At 37.4% G+C, this 22,827-nt stretch overlaps 1 protein-coding gene across 2 annotated transcripts in view; it reads left to right on the forward strand.

Moving 5' to 3' along the window:
• The window catches only part of FAF1 (Fas associated factor 1), a 389,848-nt gene that overhangs the window by 44,645 nt on the left and 322,376 nt on the right, over positions 1-22,827 (forward strand). For both annotated transcript variants that reach the window (XM_080652360.1, XM_080652361.1), the window contains one exon: positions 21,771-21,817. In XM_080652360.1, coding sequence (XP_080508486.1) covers positions 21,771-21,817 — 47 coding nt within the window. The remainder of the gene's footprint in view (positions 1-21,770; positions 21,818-22,827) is intronic.

The following is a 22,827-nucleotide window of genomic DNA, read 5'->3' on the forward strand; positions in this document are numbered from 1 at the left end:
CAATTTCTGTTATAGTTTGCTGCCTGTGCTGACATAGCTGTTTTTTTGAAGAAAACTCTTTTCAGAGGACTTGTATTTATCTTTGACTGGTCACTACATGTTCCAACTTAAGTCAAACATAAAACAAATCAGCTTATTTTTGGATCATTACTGAATTTCTAGTCTTCAAAGATAATATTGTATTAATAGAAGCTTATAATGAAGTCATAAATATCGAAGAGTCAAACCCAAGGAAAATTATCATGCACATAATCTGCCTCATTTTAAGATTTATTTAGGTTCTATAAGACATTTCCATTTCACTAATTTTCACTTTTGAAGAAATGTATCTTAATGATTATCCTAAAATTCCTTAGAACAGTTTCTTCTACTCTACTCAGGATGTGGCTATAGAGTTCCTCGAATGTGCACTGCTTTTTTACTTTATACAGTGTTATGAACACCTGCAGTTTTATGAATGAACTAGTTTCACCAGTGACATAATGAGTCTCTGTCATCCTCAGAAAGCAGCCAAGCATTGAACACTGCCCTTCATCAATGGCCATCAGATACTGGCTTATGTTTGCACAGATCCTTGCTATGACAAAAGAGAAGTTATTGTGAAGGAATATCTCATATCAATTTCTCTTCCTTTGCTATAGCCTTCTTTGTATTCCTTGTTTTTAAGGGACCATAAGCCCATTATTCTACAGAATTTTTCAATTTCTTAATTTGTAATTTGACCGCCATCCCACCTCTACTCTCTTTCCTTTTATTGAGGGTCTACTTTGTGCTAGGTATCATGTCAAAGTGACTTACCTCCATTATTTCATTGATTCTTTACATTAGCCCCAAAAAGTGGATAGGTAGACATTATCTTTATTTTATAGATGACAAACTTTTAGAGGTCCAGTGATGTTAAGTAAACTATCTTTGCTCATACCACTGATAAGGAGAACAACTGATTTTGAACCCAAATCTCAGTCCATAAAATTTTTCATAGCTTTAAAATAATGGTTTATGTTATTAGATTTTCTGTATTCAGTGTGTTATTCTCTGAACTTCTATATTTTTTTTTAAAATTTACTTTCAGATTACAGTTTACATTTAATATTGTTATTAGTTTTAGATGCATAGCATAGTGGTTAAACAATCATATACTTTATAAAGTTATGCCCCCAATATTTCAGGTATTCACCTGATACCATACATAGTTATTACAATGTTATTGACTATATTCCTTATGCTGTACTTTACATCCCCTTTTTTAATTACCAATTTGTACCTCTTAATTCCTTCACTTTTTGCACCCAGCCCCCCGAACCCCCTCCGCTCTCATAGCCATCAGTATGTCAGTCTGTTCTCAACTTCTATGTTTTTCTTTCTACCACTCATAACTAATTTCACATTGTCAAGTGAAAGGACTTTTGATAGTTAAGTATGTTTATGCTTTGTTGTTAAATATACTGTAAGATTCTAGAGTAAGGGAATTGTGTTTCTTATGAATTTTGTCTTGGCACATGGTAGTTGCTTAATAAACGCTTATTTGACGGATTGATTTTATTCCTACACTTATTTGTAAGTCTATTTTTCATCTCTATCATTTGGATATTTGAAAAGTCTTTGCTGTTCAGACTTCTGACCCTTACAGCCATTACTGTTCCTTATCTGGCAACCATAAGGTTTAGGAAGGAGGGAAGATAACCCAGATAAACAAGGAATAGGATTGGGATGATTTCTTTATCTCACTAATAAAATTTAGATGTCTCTACTTATTGTAGCTTTTGGAGAAATATTTTTCTGCCCTAGTCAGTTTGGCTCATTGGTTATTGCATCACCCTGGGGACTGAAGGGTCACGGGTTCAGTTCCAGACAAGGGCACACACCTCGGTTGCAGGCTTGATCCCTGGCCCTGATTGGGGTACTGGTGGAGGCAACCAATTGATATGTCTCTCTCACAGCGATGTTTCTCTCTCTCCCCCTCCCTTCCACACTCTGAAAATCAATGGGAACAAAAAAATCCTCAGATGAGGATTAATAAAAAAAGAGAAATATTTTTCACAAACAAATTCTTTCCTTTGTAAATTTTTTCTAAACATCTCATAAAAATTTCCCCCTCTTCTGTGTATTTCTGGTTGTGCCATTTTACCAAAAAGAAAGTGCATCATATAACTTAACCTCTAATTTTTTATCAGTTCTACCTCTCAGGAGAAAATTTAGTGTGATAAAAGACTACTGCTATCTATACTAATAATCTATGCCAGGTGTCCTCAAACTATGGCCTGCGGGCCACATGCAGCCCACCGAGGACATTTATCTGGCCCGCCGGGTGCCGCTGCCTGTCCTGCTTAGCAGCCGACTCGTCCCGGGCCCGCAGTGTGCATAGGAATTTGTTCATAGTTTTTTTTTTAAACTATAGTCTGGCCCTCCAACGGTCTGAGGGACAATGAACTGGCCCCCTGTTTAAAAAGTTTGAGGACCCCTGATCTATACTAATAAAAGGCTAATATGCTAATTAGACCAGGTCGACCAGCCATCTTCCAGACGTCAGACTTCCTTCTGGACAAAGCCATGGTGGTGGGGGCCAAGGCAGAGGCAGTTAGGGGCGATCACACCAGCAGGGGAGGGCAGTTGGGGGCGAGATCAGGCCGACAGAGGAGGGCAGTTGGGGGCGAGATCAGGCTGGCAGGGGAGGGCAGTTGGGGATGAGATCAGGCCGGCAGGGGAGGGCAGTTGGGGGCTACCAGGCCAGCAGGGGAGGGCTGTTGGGGGCGAGATCAGGTCGGCAGGGGAGAGCAGTTGGGGGCTACCAGGTTGGCAGGGAGGGCAATTGGGGACGAACTGGCCTGCAGGGGAGGGCATTGGGGGTGACCAGGCCAGCAGGGGAGGGCCGTTGGGGGTGAGATCAGGCTGCCAGTGGAGAGCCGTTGGGGGCATTAGGAAGGCAGGCAGGTGAGTGGTTAGGAGCCAGGGTCCTGGATTGCGAGAGGGATGTCTGACTGCCGGTTTAGGCCCGATCTCGCAGGGCCTAAACTGGCAGTCAGACATCCCCTGATGGGTTGCCGGATTGGAGAGGGTGCAGGCCCGGCTGAGGGACACCCATGCATGAATTTTGTGCACCAGACCTCTAGTTTAAACTATAATTAAGTGGGTATTAAAGAATTGTTTTCTATATTTCAGATGAAAAATTAAGTTTTTACAAACATGAAATTCTCAGTTTACTAAACTCACAGTTGTTTACATTATTTCGGAGATCCACTCAAGTTACCACCCCCTCTCCCCCGACTATAATTTGAGTTTCTCCTTAGTTTTTTATTGGATTGTGCTTCATATGCTGTTATTTTTCCTTGAAATATAATATAATTCTAGAATTATAATTTATATGAACCAAAAATCTCTTTTATAAGAGTTTAGAAGCTTTAAGACTTGATAAAAATGTGGATGTTAATCACCTAGCAGAAAATGATGTCCCCATTAGTAAATTAAATTTGGAAATGTGGCTAATATTTATTGTTTTTGATTTCTAGTACTAAACAACATGTTTTAGAGCACATTAAACTATTTAAATTAAATTGTAAGGAGTCAACTCATGGCTAATTCTGTAGTAATATATGCTACTTATGACTTGAACACTTAAAAGAAAATAAACATTTAAATGGCTTTGTTTTTAAAATCGTTCAGTTCAATCAGGTGCAGTTTGATCTAAAAGCATGCTAACCTTCAATTAGCTTAATTAAAGAAATGGAATTATTTTCAACAAGTTGCCTTGCTATACTATTTAACTAATTTCTTTCTATTGCAGGAAGTGGTTTAAACAAAATATTGTAGCAAAGTTAGTGGTTTAGCACACCTGTAAATGTGATGGCTTGCAATTCCTCCTACTGGTTTCAAAGACCAGCTGACATAAATCAGTGTGCGCTTGGAAAAGGAAAAGTAATATGGCAGTTTAAACTCCTCTTTTCATAATTCTTTATATTTATACTGACAGTTAAAAATTTAGCTACTTGATATTAATATGATTTCTTAAAATGTTAGTTATACTTCTATCTTTAAGTTAAATGGAAATTAAAATGTTCACATATAAAATTTTATATTTCCTACTTATTTCATTTTCATTCTCTTTTTTATTATAAAAATTTATTTGTGAGGTGAGAATGCTTAAGATCTACTCTCAGTAATTTAATACTTTTTAAATCTATTTTTGGATTTTGTTGTTTGGCTTATATTTTGTTTAGTTTGATGTTTTAGTAATGTTTTATATTTTTTCTTGTACTCATCTAGTACTTCTTTCTCTCTGGAGCCTGGGTTTCTCTCAAACACACACTTGCTCTTCAGTATATAGATTTATGTCTCTTTGCATTTCTGGAAAGTTTCTTAGAATATAGTTTTAAATTTTATTTCTGTTCCATTGCTTTGTTTTTTGTTTCCAAGTTCTCGACAGTATGAATATTATTTTGTCTCTCTTCCACTTCTACTACTTCTTCTGTGATACTTTTTACTTCTTTCAGTATGTTAGTTTCATTTTCTTGGTGTTTTCCTGCCTTTCTTCAATGCCCCTGAATTAAATTTTGTTGGGTACCTTGTGATTTATTTTTCATTTTAAAGAAAATTTTGTCTTTTTCTTTTTTCCTTAGTACCAACTTCTTTCCTTTCTTTCTGCCTTTTGTGTTACTGTTGTTATTCATATTTTTTGAATTCACTAATTAAAAAAAAATGTTTTATTAAAAAAAATCCTGAAATGTTTAAGTATATTTAAGTATACAGTTTGGAGTATTGATTTACAGTATTTTTTTTTTTTCTGCTTCTTGGTTATTTTTGGAGGGAATTTTCCTCACTCGATATGTATGAAATTTCATTTCCTGATTTTTTTATTTTTAGCAATAGCTCTTATACATTTGTTGGTATTTTCATTTTTATGGTAATGCTGTGATTTACAAGATTTTTATTTAATGGCATCCTTTTCTTTCAGTTTGGCTAAGTTCAGATGCTTTAGCTAGTTTTTTTTTTTAATTTGTTTTGGTGTGTGTGGGTTTGGAGGTGAAAGGATAGTGAGGAGTAATGAGTGCTTTAACTTTATGGTTCTTGTTTATTTTTCATTTTAAAACTAGAGGCCCATTGAACGAAGATTCGTGCAAGAATAGGCCTTCCTTCATCTGGCTGCTGGCACTGGTTTTCCTCCAGCACCCAGAACCCAGGCCTTTGCTCCGACGAGAGTCTTTGCTCTGGTCGGCGGGGAACCTGCAGTCTTTGCTCCTGGCCAGCCGGGAGTTTGCAGTCTTTGCTCCCGGCCTGAGTGCTGCCAGCAAAGACTGCAAGCTCCCTGGCCTCGTCTTCACTTGTGGTGCTCGGGCTGGGAGCTTGCAGTCTTCACTCCTGGCTCGAGCGCTGCTCCTGTAGCTCCCTCCGCCCCCGCCCCCTTGCCCTCCTCCTCATAGCAGGTGTCCCGCCCAGTCCGTCTGCTCTGCGCCTGTATATGCAAATTAACGCACCATCTTTGTTGGGTTAATTTGCCTACTCACTCCTGATTGGATGGTAGGTGTCACAGAGGTACGGTCAATTTGCATCTTTCTCTTTTATTAGTGTGGAACATATTTGTATTGATTTGAGGGAGGAAGGGAGAAGGGGAGGGAGAGAGAGATAAACATCAATGATGAGAGAGAATCATTGATCAGCTGCCTTCTGCACATGTCCTACTAGGAATCAAGCCCTCAAACCAGGCATGTGCCCTGACCAGGAATTGAACCATGACCTTCTGATTCATAGATCAACACTCAACCACTGAGCCACACTGGCAGTGCTTGTTTGTCTTATAAGACCCTAAAATTTCCTGGTTGCTTCTTCTTCCCTTTACTACTCCATTGCTAACAGGAGTTTTTCACTTTCTTTTCTCTCTATGTGTTTCTTATGTGAAGGTAGCCTGAGTGCCCCCAACCTGCATTCCGATGCATATGCTTGCTAGCCCCAACCCCCTTTCCGCTTGTGTCCTAGTTAGCCTTGCAGAACCTGTTTATCTGCAGGGGCCATAAAAAGCCCCTACAGAAGATTAACTGCTGGCGCAAACTAGCCTGGGCAGTTGGTTGTAATCTCACTCCCCCCATCCCAACCCACGGGGGCTGCAAAGCCCATGAAAAGTGTGGAAGCCTGATTCATATTTGGGAGACAAACTAAGGGGATAAAAGGGAAAGCCTCCCCCCTCTGCCCCCCGCATTCCTGCATTCGGTGCTCAGGCTTTGGAGACTGACTCCCCTGAGTCACCAAACTAGTGCATCTGCAAATAAAGAGTTTTTCCTAAATCTTCCGAGTGCCCGTTGTGTTTTCTGGTCACCTGGCAATTTCTGCAACACTTACACTGCCCCTTTAAATTCATGCCCATGGTGCTTTTTAAAGTTCTTTTCCTGAGATTTTTGCTCTGATCTGTTTATACACTTTATTGTTTTCAGATAAATAGGACTTAGGCTCTCAGGCAATAGTTTTAGAGCAATTTAATCTGGTCTATCTTTTCAATATTTCTGTGTCTGTCTGTGTGGTATAGGGAGGGTGTCAGGAGAGGTCATGTGATGAGAGTTGGTAATTTCTCTCTTTTATTTAGAATTATTTTGAAATTTTGCTTCTCTTTCTTTTTCTTTTTTTTTTAAAATAAATCTTTATTCAGATTATTACAATTATTTCTCCTTTTTCCCCCCATAGCTCCCCTCCACCCCTTTCCCACCCCACCTTCTGCCCTTACCTCCCCCCCACTGTCCTCATCCATAGGTGTATGATTTTTGTCCATTCTCTTCATGAACCCCCCATACCCCTTTCCCCCTGAGAATTATCAGTCCACTCCCTTTCTATGCCCCTGATTCTATTATATTCACCAGATTATTCTGTTCCTCAGGTTTTTAATTCACTTGATTTTTAGGTTCGCTTGTTGATAGATATGTATTTGTTGTTCATAATTTTTCTCTTTACTTTTTTCTTCTTCCTCTTCTTTAAGAATACCTTTCAGCATTTCATATAATACTGGTTTGGTGGTGATGAACTCCTTCAGCTTTTTCTTATCTGTGAAGCTCTTTATCTGCCCTTCAATTCAGAATGATAGCTTTGCTGGGTAGAGTAATCTTGGTTGTAGGTTCTTGCTATTCATCACATTGAAAATTTCTTGCCACTCCCATCTGGCCTGCATAGTTTCTGTTGAGAAGTCAGCTGACAGTCGTATGGGTGCTCCCTTGTAGGTAATTAACTGTTTTTCTCTTGCTGCTTTTAATATTCTCTCTTTGTCTTTTGCTCTTGGCATTTTAATTATGATGTGTCTTGGTGTGGTCCTCTTTGGATTCCTTTTGTTTGGGGTTCTGTGCGCTTCCTGGACTTGTAAGTCTATTTCTTTCACCAGGTGGGGGAAGTTTTCGGTCATTATTTCTTCCAATAGGTTTTCAGTATCTTGCTCTCTCTCTTCTTCTGGCACCCCCATAATTCTGATGTTGGTACGCTTGAAGTTGTCCCAGAGTCTTCTTACATTATCTTCAACTTTTTGGATTTTTTTTTTTGCTTTTTGCTTTTTCGGTTGAGTGTTTTTTGCTTCTTTGTATTTCAATTCTTTGACTTGATTCTTGTGTTCCTCTATTCTGTTTCTGGGTCTCTGTATAATATTTTTTATTTCAGTCAGTGTATGTTTAATTTCTAGTTGGTCCTTTTTCATATCTTCGAGGGTCTCGTTATATTTATCGGCCTTTTCTAGGATATTCTTAAAAAGTCTTATAACGGTGGTTTTGAATTCTATATCCAGTCGTTTGTTTTCCTCCATTTCTTTCGTTTGTGATCTGATTCTTTGACCCCGCATTTTCACTGATTTCCTGAGTTGGTAAGGTAGATATTTGTGCTAGGTTTCCAATATGGCCCAGTGGGTCTGCTTCCCCAGTTAACCTGAGGTGGACACTCTTGGTGCACCCCTTTGTGGACTGTGTGTACAGCCTTGTTGTAATTAAGTCTTTATTGTTGTTGGTATCACTGGGAAGAATTGACCTCCGGGCCAGTTGGCTGTAAGGATCAGCTGTGTCTATGCTGGGAGAAGCCCGGTGCTGGAGACAGCCCTATAGGATTAGACTTGCCAAATTGCAATAGCCTCTGTGCTCAGCTTGGATGGGGTGGAGCCTCAGTCTTGGCTTCCTGTCAGCCCCGCCCCTGCACGCACATGCGCTTTCAGTCCTCCGCCTTCCCCAGCTCGAGTCTCCGCCTGAGAGTCCAGACTCCCCCCACAAGAGCGTGGGTCCCCAGGGGCTCGTCTGGAACCGGGGTTCACTGCAGTCAGAACTGGGGCACAGTGCCGTCAGGAGCCTCTGACTCCCCTCCACCAGGGAAAGCCCGCGGCAACCTCCGCAGCCCTTGTGCGCTCCGGCGCGGGCGCGCTTTCAGTCCTCCGCCTTCCCCGGCTCCCGAGTCTCCGCCCGAGAGTCCAGACTCCCCCCACAAGAGCGTGGGTCCCCAGGGGCTCGCCTGGAACCGGGGTTCACTGCAGTCAGAACTGGGGCTCAGTGAAGTCAGGATCCTCTGACTTCCTTCCACTAGGGAAAGCCTATGGCAACCTCCGCAGCCTTTGTGCGCACTGGCCCGCGTGCGCCTTCAGACTTCTGCCTTTCCCAGCTCGAGTCTCCGCCCGAGAGTCCAGACTCCCCCCGTAATAGCGTGGGTCCCCAGGGGTTCGCCCGGAACTGGGGTTCAGTGCAGTCAGAACTGGGGTTCAGTGCGGTCGGAGGCTTCCTTCCCCCTTCCGCCAGAGGAAGTCAGCCAGGTTCTCACCCGCCCTTCCTCTCTGCGCGCACAAAGCCCCTTTGCCGTACCTCCAATTCTCTGTGAGCTTTTCTCCTTCCTTCTAGTTGTAGAATTTTCACTCAGCCTGCTTTCCTGTGGTTCTGGATGGTGTCCGTTCTGTCTTTTAGTTGTAGTTTTGAAATTGTTGTGCGAGGCAGCAGTTTAGGTGTTTACCTATGCCGCCATCTTGGTTTCTCCTGCTTCTCTTTCATTTAGAAATAGAAACTAATGGTCACAGTGAAGTTTTGTAATCATTACTTTATTCAAGCCATGCTTATGATTGATTTCTTTAAAATTGTGTGCCCCATATCTGTTTTTTTCTTCTTTCCTTACTACATCCTTTAAAAAAGCTTTTACTATCTGGATTTTCATTCTCTCCAAGTATTTTTGTCTCTATATTAATTGATTGGCTAGTTAAAAATGTTGCATTTCAAATAACTTAATATTGTTTTCTTTATTTTTACTGTGCTAGTCAAAGACCTAGAATTCTTAACCTTATCTTCCTTTTTATTAAAGCTTTAAAGGCAAAGAGACAAATGAAAATGTAGCTAGGTTTAGCCTGTTTCTTCTGAGTTTACTATTATTAATTATATTTTAAAAATATAATTGTTTAATACATGAACAATACATAGATACTATTGGAAAAATTGAAAATTACCTAAAAGCAACAAAGGAGAAAGTCCACTACAACTTTTGTGTGGCATTTTGGTATATTTCCTTATAGTCTTTATTTTTCTGCCATGATTATGTGTAAACATGCTTACATATATATCACTTTTTCTTACACTATTCTGGGTCACATGTATCTTAAAATTTTTGGAACCTATGAATGAGAAAAAATACATAAAAGTTAGACAATTTATATGTATTTTCGAGGGGGGGGATGTGTGTCAGGATTTAGTCTATCAACATGGATCTTTTTCATTTATTATCATGTGTTGTTGAACCTTCTTATTTTAGATCTTGTTCTACTGCTGTAAATCTAGTCAGATTGCTTCTTTTCATTGATAGGATGAAAAAAATAAAGTTCCTCATATGATCTAGTTTCTGCCTACTTCTTGTCCCTCACTTTACATGCTTCCTCACATCTACCCTGCTTTCCAGCCACACTGAAAAAAACAGAATTGCAGCTGCTATAGTTTGCCATAACTGCATGCCCTTATATTTATTACCCTAGCTGTTTTACTCTTTGCCACATTATCTGATATACTATTTATTTAAACTTCTAAGGTATAAGTTCCTACTGGAAGTCCCTGCATAACGTCTTCATTGGCTGAATTAGGTGCTTTTTCTTTGCTCTATGTATATTGCTGTTATGGAACTATATGTTTTGTATTTCTTTTTAACCCTCACCTGAGGATATGTCCATTGATTTCTGAGAGGGGGAGATAAGGAGGTAGGGAGACAGAAAATGGATTAGTTGCCTCCTGTATGTGTCCTGTTTGGGAATTGATCCTGTGACCTTTCAGTGTATTGGATGGTGCTCCAACCAACTGAGCCATCCGATCAGAGCTGGAACTATGTTTTAAGTATTTGTTTTCATGCCTTTTTGGTATAAAACTGTGAACTTCAGAGTCATAGCTCACATATATTAGGTGTTCAGTATAGACTTCAATTTAATCCTAACACTATGAAAATAATTTTTCTTAAGGAAGCGGGCATATATTGGTTTTTCATAGAGTTGTGACTTTTTCCCCCCAATTCTATCACTTTATTAAAATTTATTCAAAAAGCGAGGAATTATTAACACAAAATTTAAATTAGTAATTACTGAAGATGAGAACTGGTTGTACTTGAAAAGAAATACCTGAGAAACTTTAATGATAATATAATTCTTTTCCTTAAATTGCACTATATTATATAGTGGGTTGTTATTTTTCTATTAAATTATGTAATAGTATTTTTTGTTATTTGTTCTATTATATCATGTAGTAATACAATAGGGATTAATTTATATAAAATATTTCTTAATTTTTTTATTGTTTAAAGTATTATATACGTCTCCTTTTTCCCCCTAATCGACCCCCCCTCACCATTCCCACTCCCTAGGGCAAGCCCCCACTGCCCCAGTGCCTGTGCCCATTGGTTATGTTAATATGCATGCATACAAGTCCTTTGGTTGATTTCCCCCCCGCCCCACCCCGTCCCCTGTGTTCTCTCTGAGATTGGATGGTCTGTTCAGTGCTACCTTGTCTCTGGATCTGTTTTATTCACCAGTTTATGTTGATCATTATATTCCACAAATGAGTGAGATGTTGTGATATTAATCTTTCTCCAACTGGCTTATTTCACTTAGCATAATGCTCTCCATATCCATCTATGCTGTTGCAAATGATAAAAGTTTCTTTTTTATAGCAGTGTAGTATTCCATTGCGTAGATATACCACAGTTTTTTTAATCCACTCATCTGCTGATGGGCACTTAGACTGTTTGCAAATCTTAACTATTGTAAATTGTGCTGCTATGAACATAGGGGTGCATATATCCTTTCTGATTGGTGTTTCTGGTTTCTTGGGATATATTCCTAGAAGTGGGATTACTGGGTCAAATGGGAGTTCCATTTTTAACTTTTTGAGGAAACTCCATACTGTTCTCCATAGTGGCTGCACCAGTCTGCATTCCCACCAGCAATACACTAGGGATCCTTTTTCTCCATACCTTCTCCAGCACTTGTCGTTTGTTGATTTGTTGATGATAGCCATTCTGACAGGTGTGAGATGGTACCTCAGTGTTGTTTGATTTGCATCTCTTGGATGATTAGTGACTTTGATGATTAGTGTCTCTTGGACTTCTGTATGTCCTCTTTCGAAAAGTGTCTATTTAAGGTCCTTTACCCATTTTTTGATTGGATTGTTTATCTTCCTTTTGTTAAGTTGTATGAGTTCCCTGTACAGTTTGGAGATTAAACCCTTATCTGCAATAGCATTGACAAATACGTTCTCCTATCCAGTGGGCTTTCTTGTTTTGTTGATGGTTTCTTTTGCTGTGCAGAAGCTTTTTATTTTGATGTAGTCACATTTGTTTATTTTCTCTTTAGTTTCCATTGCCTTAGGAACTGTATCGGTAAAGATTGCTATGACATATGTCTGATATTTTGCTGCCTATGGTGTCTTCTAAGATTTTTATGGTTTCCCGTCTTATATTTAAGTCCTTTAACCATTTTGAATTTGTTTTTTTGTATGGTGTAAGTTGGTGAACTACTTTCATTTTTTTTGCATGTATCTGACTAAATTTCTTAGAACCATTTATTGAAGAGACTGTCTTGATTGCCATTGTATGCTCTTGCCTCCTTTGTCAAATATTAATTGAGCATAATGGCTTGGGTCTATTTCTGGGTTCTCTGTTCTGTTCCATTGGTCTATATGTCTGTTCTTGTACCAGTACCAGCCAGTTTTGAGAACCATGGCTTTGTAATATAGCTTTATATTGGTATTGTGATCCCTCCAACTTTGGTCTTCTTTCTCAGGATTGCTGTGACTATTTGGGGGTCTTTTTTTTATTCCATACTAGAGGCTTGGTGCATAAAATTTATGCACTGTGTGTGTGTGGGGGGGGCGGTCCTCTCAGCCCGGCTTGTGCCCCCTCGCAGTCTGGGACCCCCCGGGGGATGTCCACCTGCTGGCTTAGGCCCAGTCAGACATCCCTCTCTCAGTCCAGGCCTCTCAGACTCCAGGACCCCTTGCTCATTATCACCCGCCTGCAATGGAGGTGGGAGAGGCTCCCGCCACCACTGCTTTGCTCACCAACTGAGAGCCTGGCTTCTGGCTGAGCCGCACTCCCCCTGTGGGAGCACACTGACCACCAGGGGGCAGCTCCTGCATTGAGCGTCTGCCCCCTGGTGGTCAGTGCACATCATAGTGATCGGTCATTCTGCCGTTCGGTCGATTTGCATATTAGGGTTTTATTATATAGGATGAATTTTTGGAGTGTTTGTTCTAGGTCTGTGAAATATGCTGTTGGTATTTTATTGGGGATTGCATTGAATCTATAAATTGCTTTGGGTGGTATGGACATTTTAATGATGTTGATTCTACAAATCCATGAACACGGTATGTTCTTCCATTTGTTTATGTTTTCATTTATCTCTTTTTTCAAAGTCTTGTAGTTTTCCGAATACATGCCTTTTGCGTCCTTAGTTATGTTTATTCTTAGGTATCTTAATTTTTTTTGGTGCAATGGTAAATGGGATTGTTTTTTTAGTTTCTCTTTCTGTGAGTTCATTATTGGTGTGTAAAAAAAAAAAAAAGCCATAGATTTCTGGGTGTTAATTTTGTTTCCTGCTACATTGCCAAATTCATTTATTAAGTCTAGTAGTTTTTGATGGAGTCTTTGGGGTTTTCTGTGTAAAGTATCATGTCATCTGCAAGTGATAGTTTTACTTCTTCTCTTCCAATTTTGATTCATTTTACTTCTTCTTCTTGTCTGATCACTATGGCTAGCACTTCCAATAATATAGCCAACAGGACTAGTGAAAGTGGGCATCCCTGTCTTGTTCCTGTTCTTAGGGGAAATGGATTTAGTTTTTGCCCATTGAATATGATGTTGGCTGTAGGTTTGTCACATAAGGCTTTTATTATGTTGAGGTATGATCCCTCTATTCCCACTTGGCTGAGAGATTTTATCAAGAAAGGGTGTTGGATTTTGTCAAATGCTTTTTCTGCATCAATTGATATGGTTATGTGATATTTTTCTCTCAATTCGTTTATGTGATGTATCACGTTCATTGATTTGCAGATATTGTACCATCCTTGCATCCTGGAATAAATCCCACTTGGTCATGGTGTATGATCTTTGTAATGTAATGCAGGATCCGATTTGCTAGAATTTTGTTAGGATTTTAGCATCTATGTTCATCAAGGATATTGGCTTGTTCTCTTTCTTTGTGGTATCTTTATCTGGTTTTGGAATTAGGGTAATGCTCTCTTCATAAAAAGATCTTGGAAGTGTACCTTCCTCTTGAATTTTTTGGAATAGTCTGAGGAGGATAGGTTTTAGTTCTTCTTTGAATGCTTGGTAGAACTCCCCTGTAAAGCCGTCCTGACCAGGGCTTTTGTTTCCTGGAAGATTTTTGATTACTGCTTCAATTTCTTTAGTAGTTATCGGACTATTCAGGTTTTTTGTTTCTTTCTGATTGAATTTTGGAAGGTTGTATTTTTCTCAGAATATGTCCATTTCATCTAGGTTGTCCATTTTGTTGGAGTAGAGTTGTTCATAGTATTTTTTCATAATCCTTTGTATTTCTTTGGGGTCGGTTGTTACTTCACCTCTTTCATTTCTGATTTTGTTTATTTGGGTCCTCTCTCTTCGCTTCTTGGTGCCTGGCAAGAGGTTCATCCATCTTGTTTATCTTTTCAAAGAACCAGTTCTTGGTTTTATTGATCTTTTGTTTTTTTGGTCTCTATGTCATTTATTTCTGCTCTGATCTTTATTATTTTCTTCCTTCTATTTACTCTGGGCTTTTCTTGTTGCTCTCATTCTAATTCTTTGAGTTGTAGGGTTAGATAATTTATTACCATTTTTTTTTTTTTTTTTTTTGAGGTAGGCCTGTAGAGCTATGAACCTCCCTCAATACTGCTTTCACTGTGTCCCATAGATTTTGGATTGTTGTGTTTTCATTGTCATTTGTTACCAGGATGCTTTTTATTTCTTCTTTGATCTCTTTGGTAACCCCATCTTTGTTTAATAGCATGCTATTTAGCCTCCAAGTGTTTGATTTTTTTCATTGTTTTTATTGTAGTTGATTTCTAATTTTATGCCATTGTGATCTGGGAAGATGCTTGATATGATTTCTATCTCCTTTAATTTGAAGAGATACTGCCTGTGTCCCACTATGTGGTCTATCTTTGAAAATGTCCCATGTGCACTTGAGAAGAATGTATATTCTGTAGCTTTGGGGTGAAATGTTCTGAAGATGTCAATTAATTCCATCTGATCTAGTGAGTCATTTAGGATTTATGTTTTTTTTGCTGATTTTTTGTTTAGAGGATTTAACCAGTGGTGTTAGTGGTATATTGAAGTACCCTGCTATGACTGTATTGCTGCCGATCTCTCCCTTGATATCTTCCAGAAGTTTTTTTTTTTATGTATTTGGGTGTTCCTGTATTGGGTGCATATATGTTTACCAGAGTTATATCTTCTTGTTGAATTGCTCCCTTTAGTATTATGAAGTGGCCTTCCTTATTTCTTGTTCTGGCCTTCACATTGAGGTCTAATTTGTCTGATATAAGTATTACTACCCCAGCTTTTTTTTTCATTTTATATTTTTTGAAATTAGTGTTCTACTTATATTTTTACTTTTATTATTTTTTATCATTATTTTACTCTATCTCATTTGTTCCTTTATGCCAACCATTTCTTCCTCACTTCCCCCTTTTTCATCCTGTTTCTCTTCTCCTGTTCCTGCTTTAGTTTTCCTCTCTCTTTTTACTCCTTGTCAAAAATTGATCTTCTTTATCTGCTTTATTGATGCATTATTATAGTAGTCTCTGATGGCTTACTCATATACCTAATTTCCTCTCCCTTGCTCCAAGTCCATGCACCCTTCTCTTTTCTCTTTCTTTGCTAGCCAATTTTTTTTCTAGTTGTTGTTGTTTGTTTGATTGTTTGTTAGTTTGATGTTTTTGTTTTTTTATTTTATGCTTTTGTTTATCCTCTCCTCGCTTGTTCTCTTCTTCTACTAATAGCTTTATTAGTTTCACTCACCAAAATCAGGCCTATCTGCTCTCTATTCTCCTTTCCAAAAATAGGTGAATATATAGATTAAAGAAAGGGAGAAATTTTTTTATTTTTATATATATAAACTTTTAATATTTTACATATATTTTTTAATTATTATTTTTAAATTGTTATTTATTATTATCATTTTATTGAGTATTTTGTTTTTACTTTTCTTCTTATACACTCATTCTCTTTCTACCTTCTCTATAATGAATCATGGCCATTCTCTCATTCATTCAATTCCTTTACCTTACCTTCTGGAAATAAGCTCTGCCTCTTTAGATTCAGCTCCCCTCCTTTTTTTTCTTTGAACATGCTCATTGAGATCAAAGGCTGTGAAGTTTTGGTTTTGAGAGTTTCCTCATTGGGGCATATATTGTGGAGAAGGTCTTGTTAATATTATTGCAATTGCACACTTAAATTTAATATTTGCTGAGCTCTCATACTTGTTCAGAGGGAGCTTTAAAAATACCTCTACTGTAAGGATGCTACTGGCACTTATTACCCTAGTGAGTCAAGAAATCCAGAAAGTTCTCTTCTATCAAAATTGATACTAAATCTGAGAAGTGCCATGGGCAATTCCTTTGTTACTGTCACTATTGCTGTATTCTGTGCCAGTACCAGACAATGATAACAACTGTTTAGGTAGCTGTTGTTAATGTCTCTACCACTCTGAAAGCTCTAAATAATGGTTCCACTGTATTTGCAAATATGTTGAGAGGAAATGTATTGGTTTTTCCATTTCACCCTTTATATATTTTCTGCCATACTGCACATTCATGTTTCTGATAGTAAGTGTATTAGTTTCCTGGGGCTATTGTAACAAATTACCAAAATCTTGGTGTCTTAAAACAAGAGAAATTTACTCTCTTACAGTTCTGGAGCCATAAATCTAAAACCACAGTGTTGGCAGGGTTACACTCCCTTTGATTGACTCATCACTCCCTCTTTTCTTCCCCTTTTCTCTCCTCTCCTTCCCTCCCTCCTTTTCTTCTTTCTCCCTTCTTCCTAAGCTGTGGCCAGTGATGAAAGCTGTGTTCATATGGTAGAGCTATTCTATTGGATCAGCCTGAGTCACTACATGGAAGACAGCTATTCTGGAGAATTGCCCATACTTTCAGCAGGTTTTGCATAAGTGAGAAATAAACTTTTTGATTTGATAATCCACCAAAATTGGGGTATTATTTGTTACTATAGCATATGTTATGCTATCCTGATTTTAAAAAACACACCTTCCTTTAAGTATTCCCCACATTAAAAAAAAAATGTCAAGGAAAGATAGTTGCTAGTTTTACAGATTGAAAATATATTTCAAATATAATTATGTATTTCAAACTTCTCTCTCTTTTTACAATTATAAAAATCATGGTGGGAATGCAGACTGGTGTAGCCATTATGGAAAACAGTGTGGAATTTCCTCAAAAAATTAAATATGGAATTGCCATTTGACCCAGTGATCCCAAATCTAAAGAATGTATACCAAGAAACCCAAAACACCAATCAGAAAGAATGTATGCACCTCTATGTTCAGAGCAGCACATCTTACAATAGCTAAGATCTGAAAACAGCCCAAGTGTCCATCAGTAGATGAGTAGATAAAAAAGCTGTGGTACATTTATACTACTATGCAGCAGTAAAAAAGAAGGCTCTCTTTCCCTTTGAGACAGCATAGAGGGACCTGGAGAGTATTATGCTAAGTGAAATAAGGCAGAGAAAGACAAGTATCACATGATCTCACGCATATGTGGAATCTAATGAACAAAATAAACTGATGAACAAAATAGATCCAGAGACATAGATGCATAGAACAGACTGCAGAATCTCACAGGAAAGGCGGGGGAGGGTGGGTGGGAAGGGATCAATCAAAGAACTATTATGCATATATATATGCATAATCCCTGGACACAGACAATAGGGTGGTGAAGGTCTGGGGTGAGGGGATGGGGATAGGGTGAAGAAGGGGGTCAATGGGTGGGGGGGAGGAGACATATATAATACTTTCAACAATAAAGATAAAAAAAGTCATATAGATTCATCTTCTAAAACTTAGAAGAATATAGAGTAGCAACTCTCCACTTAATTGTAAGTAAATACTGTTTACTTATAGTATTTTGTGTTTTGGCTTAAATAAGTCTCTCCCCCCCCCCCCCCAATGATTCTTTTATAAATGATTTTTAATGTATTTTTTAAGTATCATAAAATATTTTTATAAAGCATATTTTTAATGGCTCTACCATATCCTATCATAGAATATAATGTTTAGTCTCCAATTATTCATTTGATTTGTTCTAATTTTTTACAGTATAAACACCTTAGAGAATATCCTTATAGAAAAATCATGTGAAAATCCCTAATTACTTCCTTAAACCCAAAACCAACAGATAAAGTTGCTGGTTTAAAGGATTCTCATCCCTGGCCCCCTTTTCCCCTTATAATGCTTTTGATACTATATCAAATTAACTTCCAGAAAAGTTGTGTCTATTATTGCAATCCAACCAACAGTATATAAGAAAGCCTTTTCATTGTATCCTTAGCCACAATAGATACTTTCATATATGTATGTAATATGTCGATATGTGTGTCTATATACTTGACAGTCTAAGTAAGCATGTTATTGTGTTTTGACTTTTATTTCTTTGGTTGAGATTTTGTCCTCCCATATGTTGTATTGGTCATTTATATTGATTTCCTGTGAGGTTTGTATACTTTGTCCATTTTTCAGTTACTTAAAAAATTTTAGTGAATTTCTATAACTGTCTATTAAATACATGTATTTTTAAAAAATCATGTACGTGCACCTATTTTTACCCATTTTTTATTTAAATTTCTGGGGGCTTGTGGATGTTACAGTTTTATTTTTGTGTGGTCAAATCTGTCAACTTCTTTTTTATTTTTTCCTTTGTTAGTATGCTTAGATAGGTCTTTTTTACTATAAGATCAGATTGAATTTCTTCTAGCATGGCTGTGTTTTTTTTCTTCACATTGAACTCTAATCCACATAGGATCTGTTGTTGTGTAAATAATAATCTAATTTACTTTTTCTGTTAATTTGTTGTTAGTTTCAATTAACTAGGTACCTTTTTTACAACCCCTCTTTTCTCTTTGACTTGAAATGTCACCTTTAGCATATGCTGAATTTTTCCATATGCTAGGATTTCTTTTGGTCCCTCTGATTTTTAAAATTGTTCTTGCCCTGGCTGGGTGGCTTACCGTAGTTGGCTGGAGTGTCTTCCCATACACCAAAAGGTTGCAGGTTTGATTTCTGGTTAGGGCACATATCTAGGTTTCAGGTTCCATCCCCAGTTGGGATGTGTACAGGAGACAAATGATTGATATCTCTCTCTCTCTCTCTCTCTCTCTCTCTCTCTCTCTCTCTCTCTCTTTCTCTCTCTCTCCCTCCCCCTCCCAATCAATAAACATATCCTTGAGTAAGGATTAAAAAAATTGTTCTCAAACTAGCTTCAAGTGGTTTTCCTTAAGGTAACTTACATACTTACCATACATATGATGGATGAATGTATTTTCATTACACTTCTTTCACAAAAATGTTTTGCTTGTTTTTCAACTGGAGTTTCTTCCAGATAGTTTTTAGAATTATTTTGTTCAGCTTACAATCAAATGTTGGTATTTACTCTTGGAATTTCTTTATTCGTATAAGGTAACTTGGGAGGAATTGGCCTCATTTTAATAGTGTTTCCATTCAGGGATAGATTCCCATTTTTTCAAATTTTTCATTTTATGTTTTCAGTACAATTTTAAGTGTATTTATTTTTTATTTTAAAGTGAGGTAAGAAGCCATTGGAGCTGATAAATAAGACTTTGAGCCCTGGGGGACGCCACAATATAGAATAGCTTATCTATGTGATAAACTAGTAACGTATTATATTCAGATTATAAAATGTAGGTTGGTAAAACTTGGAAGTGTTTTTATAGAAGATGTACTGTTTGTTGAAGTGGTCAATCTGAATTTATCTAATGATTGTCACAGAAAATTTGTAAGAACAACCTTTTTTAAAAAAATGTGTGTCTTAAATGACACCTTAGGGATGATGAGGGAGATGGCTAAACAGTGTTTAATCTAGATCTCTGTGATGTGGATGCAGATATCTTCCAACAGCCTGACTCTAAAAGGGATATAGCAAGGCACCAAGGTTTGATTGTATGTGCGTGCCAGAATCTAATGACCAAACTACTATTACTTCTGTAACCTCACAATTTCTTTCAAGCTACTAATAATGCTTTCTTAAAATTTGGAACAATATTTTTCTTATTCTACTCACTTGCAAAAGCAGTTTGGCTCATGAAATTTAAACAACTGAAATGCTGGCCCTTGGTTTGTCAATAATTGGCAGCTCAGTTACAGGATGAAGTATAGTTGCCCAGATTTAGAAGAAACAAGTGGAAGAGGAAAAAAGAGAAGGGTGAGTGGGTAGTTCTTGGTTTCCTGATGTTTCCACTTAGTAGTACAAAATGCTCTGAAAGAGGAATGGACTTTTGGGAAGACGTGTTGCCTTTGACTGCCTTTAATCCTGAGCACCAGTCTCAGTTTCCTACTTACCCTGGCATACACGCCTGTTTTCTGTTGTGGAATGTGTTGAGGAAGGCAGCAGATGGGTGTCAGCACTTTGAGGTTAGGCTCTAATGAGAGGCCGCTTAGTTGAGGGTGAATCAAGTTATGGTTTATAACACAAGATGTTAATATTTCACAGTTGCTAATACTGTGAAAGCCAAATTGTGCGACTTATTGAACAGATAGTTTAAGAATAGTGTCTTTTTTATGTATTCTGTCCCACCAAACAACAGACTTTTCTGACGAGCCTGGTTCCATTTTTCACCTTCATGTTAGAATATAGCTTCTTGCAGTAGTATACCTCCCTGCCCCACTTTTCTCCACTACATCTTTCATGAAAGTTGTTGCACCAATTACATTACTGTTGGCACATTATGAGAGTTCCAGATGTTCTATGTCTTTGCCAGTACTTGATATTCTCAGTCTTTTTATTTTTATTCATTCTCTTGGGCATATAGAGGTATTTCATTGTGGTTTTAATTTATACTTCCCTGATTAGTAATGGCTATTTGATTATGTTCTTTTCTAAGTACCCACTCAAATCTCTTGCTTAGTTTTCTATTAGATTATATGTCTTTTTGCTGTTGACTTGCAAGGGTTCTATAGAGTTTCTGTTTAGGAGTTCTTTGTTTGCTCTATGTGTTGTGAAGATCTTCTTCCATTCTGTAGCTTGCCTTTTTGCTTTTAAATGGGGTTCTTAATGAGCAGGATTGACTTATTTTAATATAGTTCTACTTATTAATCTTTTCCTTAATTGAATTTGCTTTTTGAGTTCTCTTTTTTTAAAGAAACCTCTGTCTATCCTAAGCTAATGAAGATGTTCTTCTAGATTTTTTTTAAAAAAGCTTTGCTTTTTACATTTAGATTATAATTCATCTGGAGTTGATTTTTGTGCATGGTATGAGATAGGCTCACATTTTTTTGGATGGATTATGTCCATCCTCCCACAGGCCCTCTGGCTGCCTCTGAAGAAACATGACTGGTTCCTGAATCCATCCTATTTCTGCCTCTCTCTTCTTTCTTTTTTTAAAATATACATTTTTATTTATTTCAGAGAGGAAGGGAGAGGGAGGGAGAGATAGAAACATCAATGATGAGTGAGAATCATTGATTGGCTGCCTCCTACACACCCCCCACTGGGGATCGAGCCCACACCCAGACATGTGACCTCCTGGCTCATGGGTTGACGTTCAAACCCTGAGCCACACAAGTTGGACCCCTTTTAAATGTTCTTTTTTTAAAAAAAATGATTATAACACGAAAGAATGAATTAATTCCTGAGCTAATTTGAAAAATTCTTATTGGAGCTTTTCATTTGTGATTTTATATCTTGTTCTTTTCACCCTGAGGAAGAAAATAATATTTAAAAAATTACATAAAGGTACTGAGTTTACTTATTTTGACATCCTTAAGCATTGGTTTTGTGGGTGTATTATTTGAAAGAGGACTGTGGAATTAAGCTTTTTTTTAACTCAAAATTTGGGGGTATTATTATACCAAACACAGGTTTTAAAATTTTTCTAAAATAAGGTTTTATTATAGAGAAATAGAGAAAAATTTCATAGATATATTTTGTATCATTAAGGAAACATTTAGTATTTTGTTTAGACTTTTCAAAATATATTTATTTCTCTTATAATGTTCACCACCCCACTGCGACCTACCTGTGAACAATTTTTTGTTTCTTTAAATGGCCTTCTCTGTTTTCTGTTTGCAGGCAGCTATCAATGGTGTAATACCCCAGGAAAATGGCATTCTACAAAGGTATGTTATAAGGTGTTTAAAGGAAAGATGGGAATTTAGCAAAGCAAAAAAGAGACATTTGTTAATTATTTGGTTTCACTTTTTGGTAGAGCATTTGACCTTTGGTGTATAAGTTAATTTTAACATAGTTACTATTCTTTCAGATATTTTTTGTTAGTTATATTTGCTTAAGTCTCAACTTTCAACCATAAAATGTTATTTCAGATTGTGTGATATTTTTAAAGGTGGTTTTATTTTATTTTTAAGAAAGCTTTTCAAGATCATCGCCTAATTATAAGATGAAGTAACCGAATCCTAAACCATTGGTAGTGAGAAAACAATACATGGTTCAATAGTGTCAGAGCATGGTTATCATCTACCTATACAGGCTTTATCTCCAACTTGACTACATTCTTTTTTTTCTTTCTTTTGGTTTCTAAATTAAGTACATGATAACTTGCCATAATTTCAGTAAGTCCTAAAAATGAAACTTCCCAGAGTGCTGAACTTCTTTACCTGAAGAATCCAGTATTGACATGTGGAATGGTCTTCGTGGTTTTGTGTCAGTGCCAGAAGGTAAAATTGGAAGATGATGCAAGAGATCTATAATTGCTACAAAATAACTTCTTTAATTAAAAATACACTCATAACTTTTCTTTCCTTAAAATTGGAGACTCCCTAGTTTTGGATTAAAAGAGCATTCTATAAAGTCATAGGAGGTAAAACCATTCTCCCTTCCAAATGTAGTTTAATTGCTTGACATCCCCTCCTCCCTTTTCTCAAATCAAACTTTGGCTTGAATTTTGGTGGCTGGGATTTCTAAGTCACTGAAGCGTGATCTGCTAAGTGCAGATGAGGCAAACAGAAACAGCAGACTAGAAACGAGGTTGTTTTGGAGAGGAAGAAAAGTGCTGTTGCAAAAACATAAAAAAATTCACAAGGAGCAGCAAAACGTACTGTACTTATAGGAAACTGTGTATATTTAGAAAGGAAGCAAAATTCTGATACCTGTATCACCTTTTGATTAATGG

The sequence above is a fragment of the Plecotus auritus genome, assembly GCF_963455305.1.
Source record: "Plecotus auritus genome assembly, chromosome: 2".
Taxonomy (NCBI): Eukaryota; Metazoa; Chordata; class Mammalia; order Chiroptera; family Vespertilionidae; genus Plecotus; species Plecotus auritus.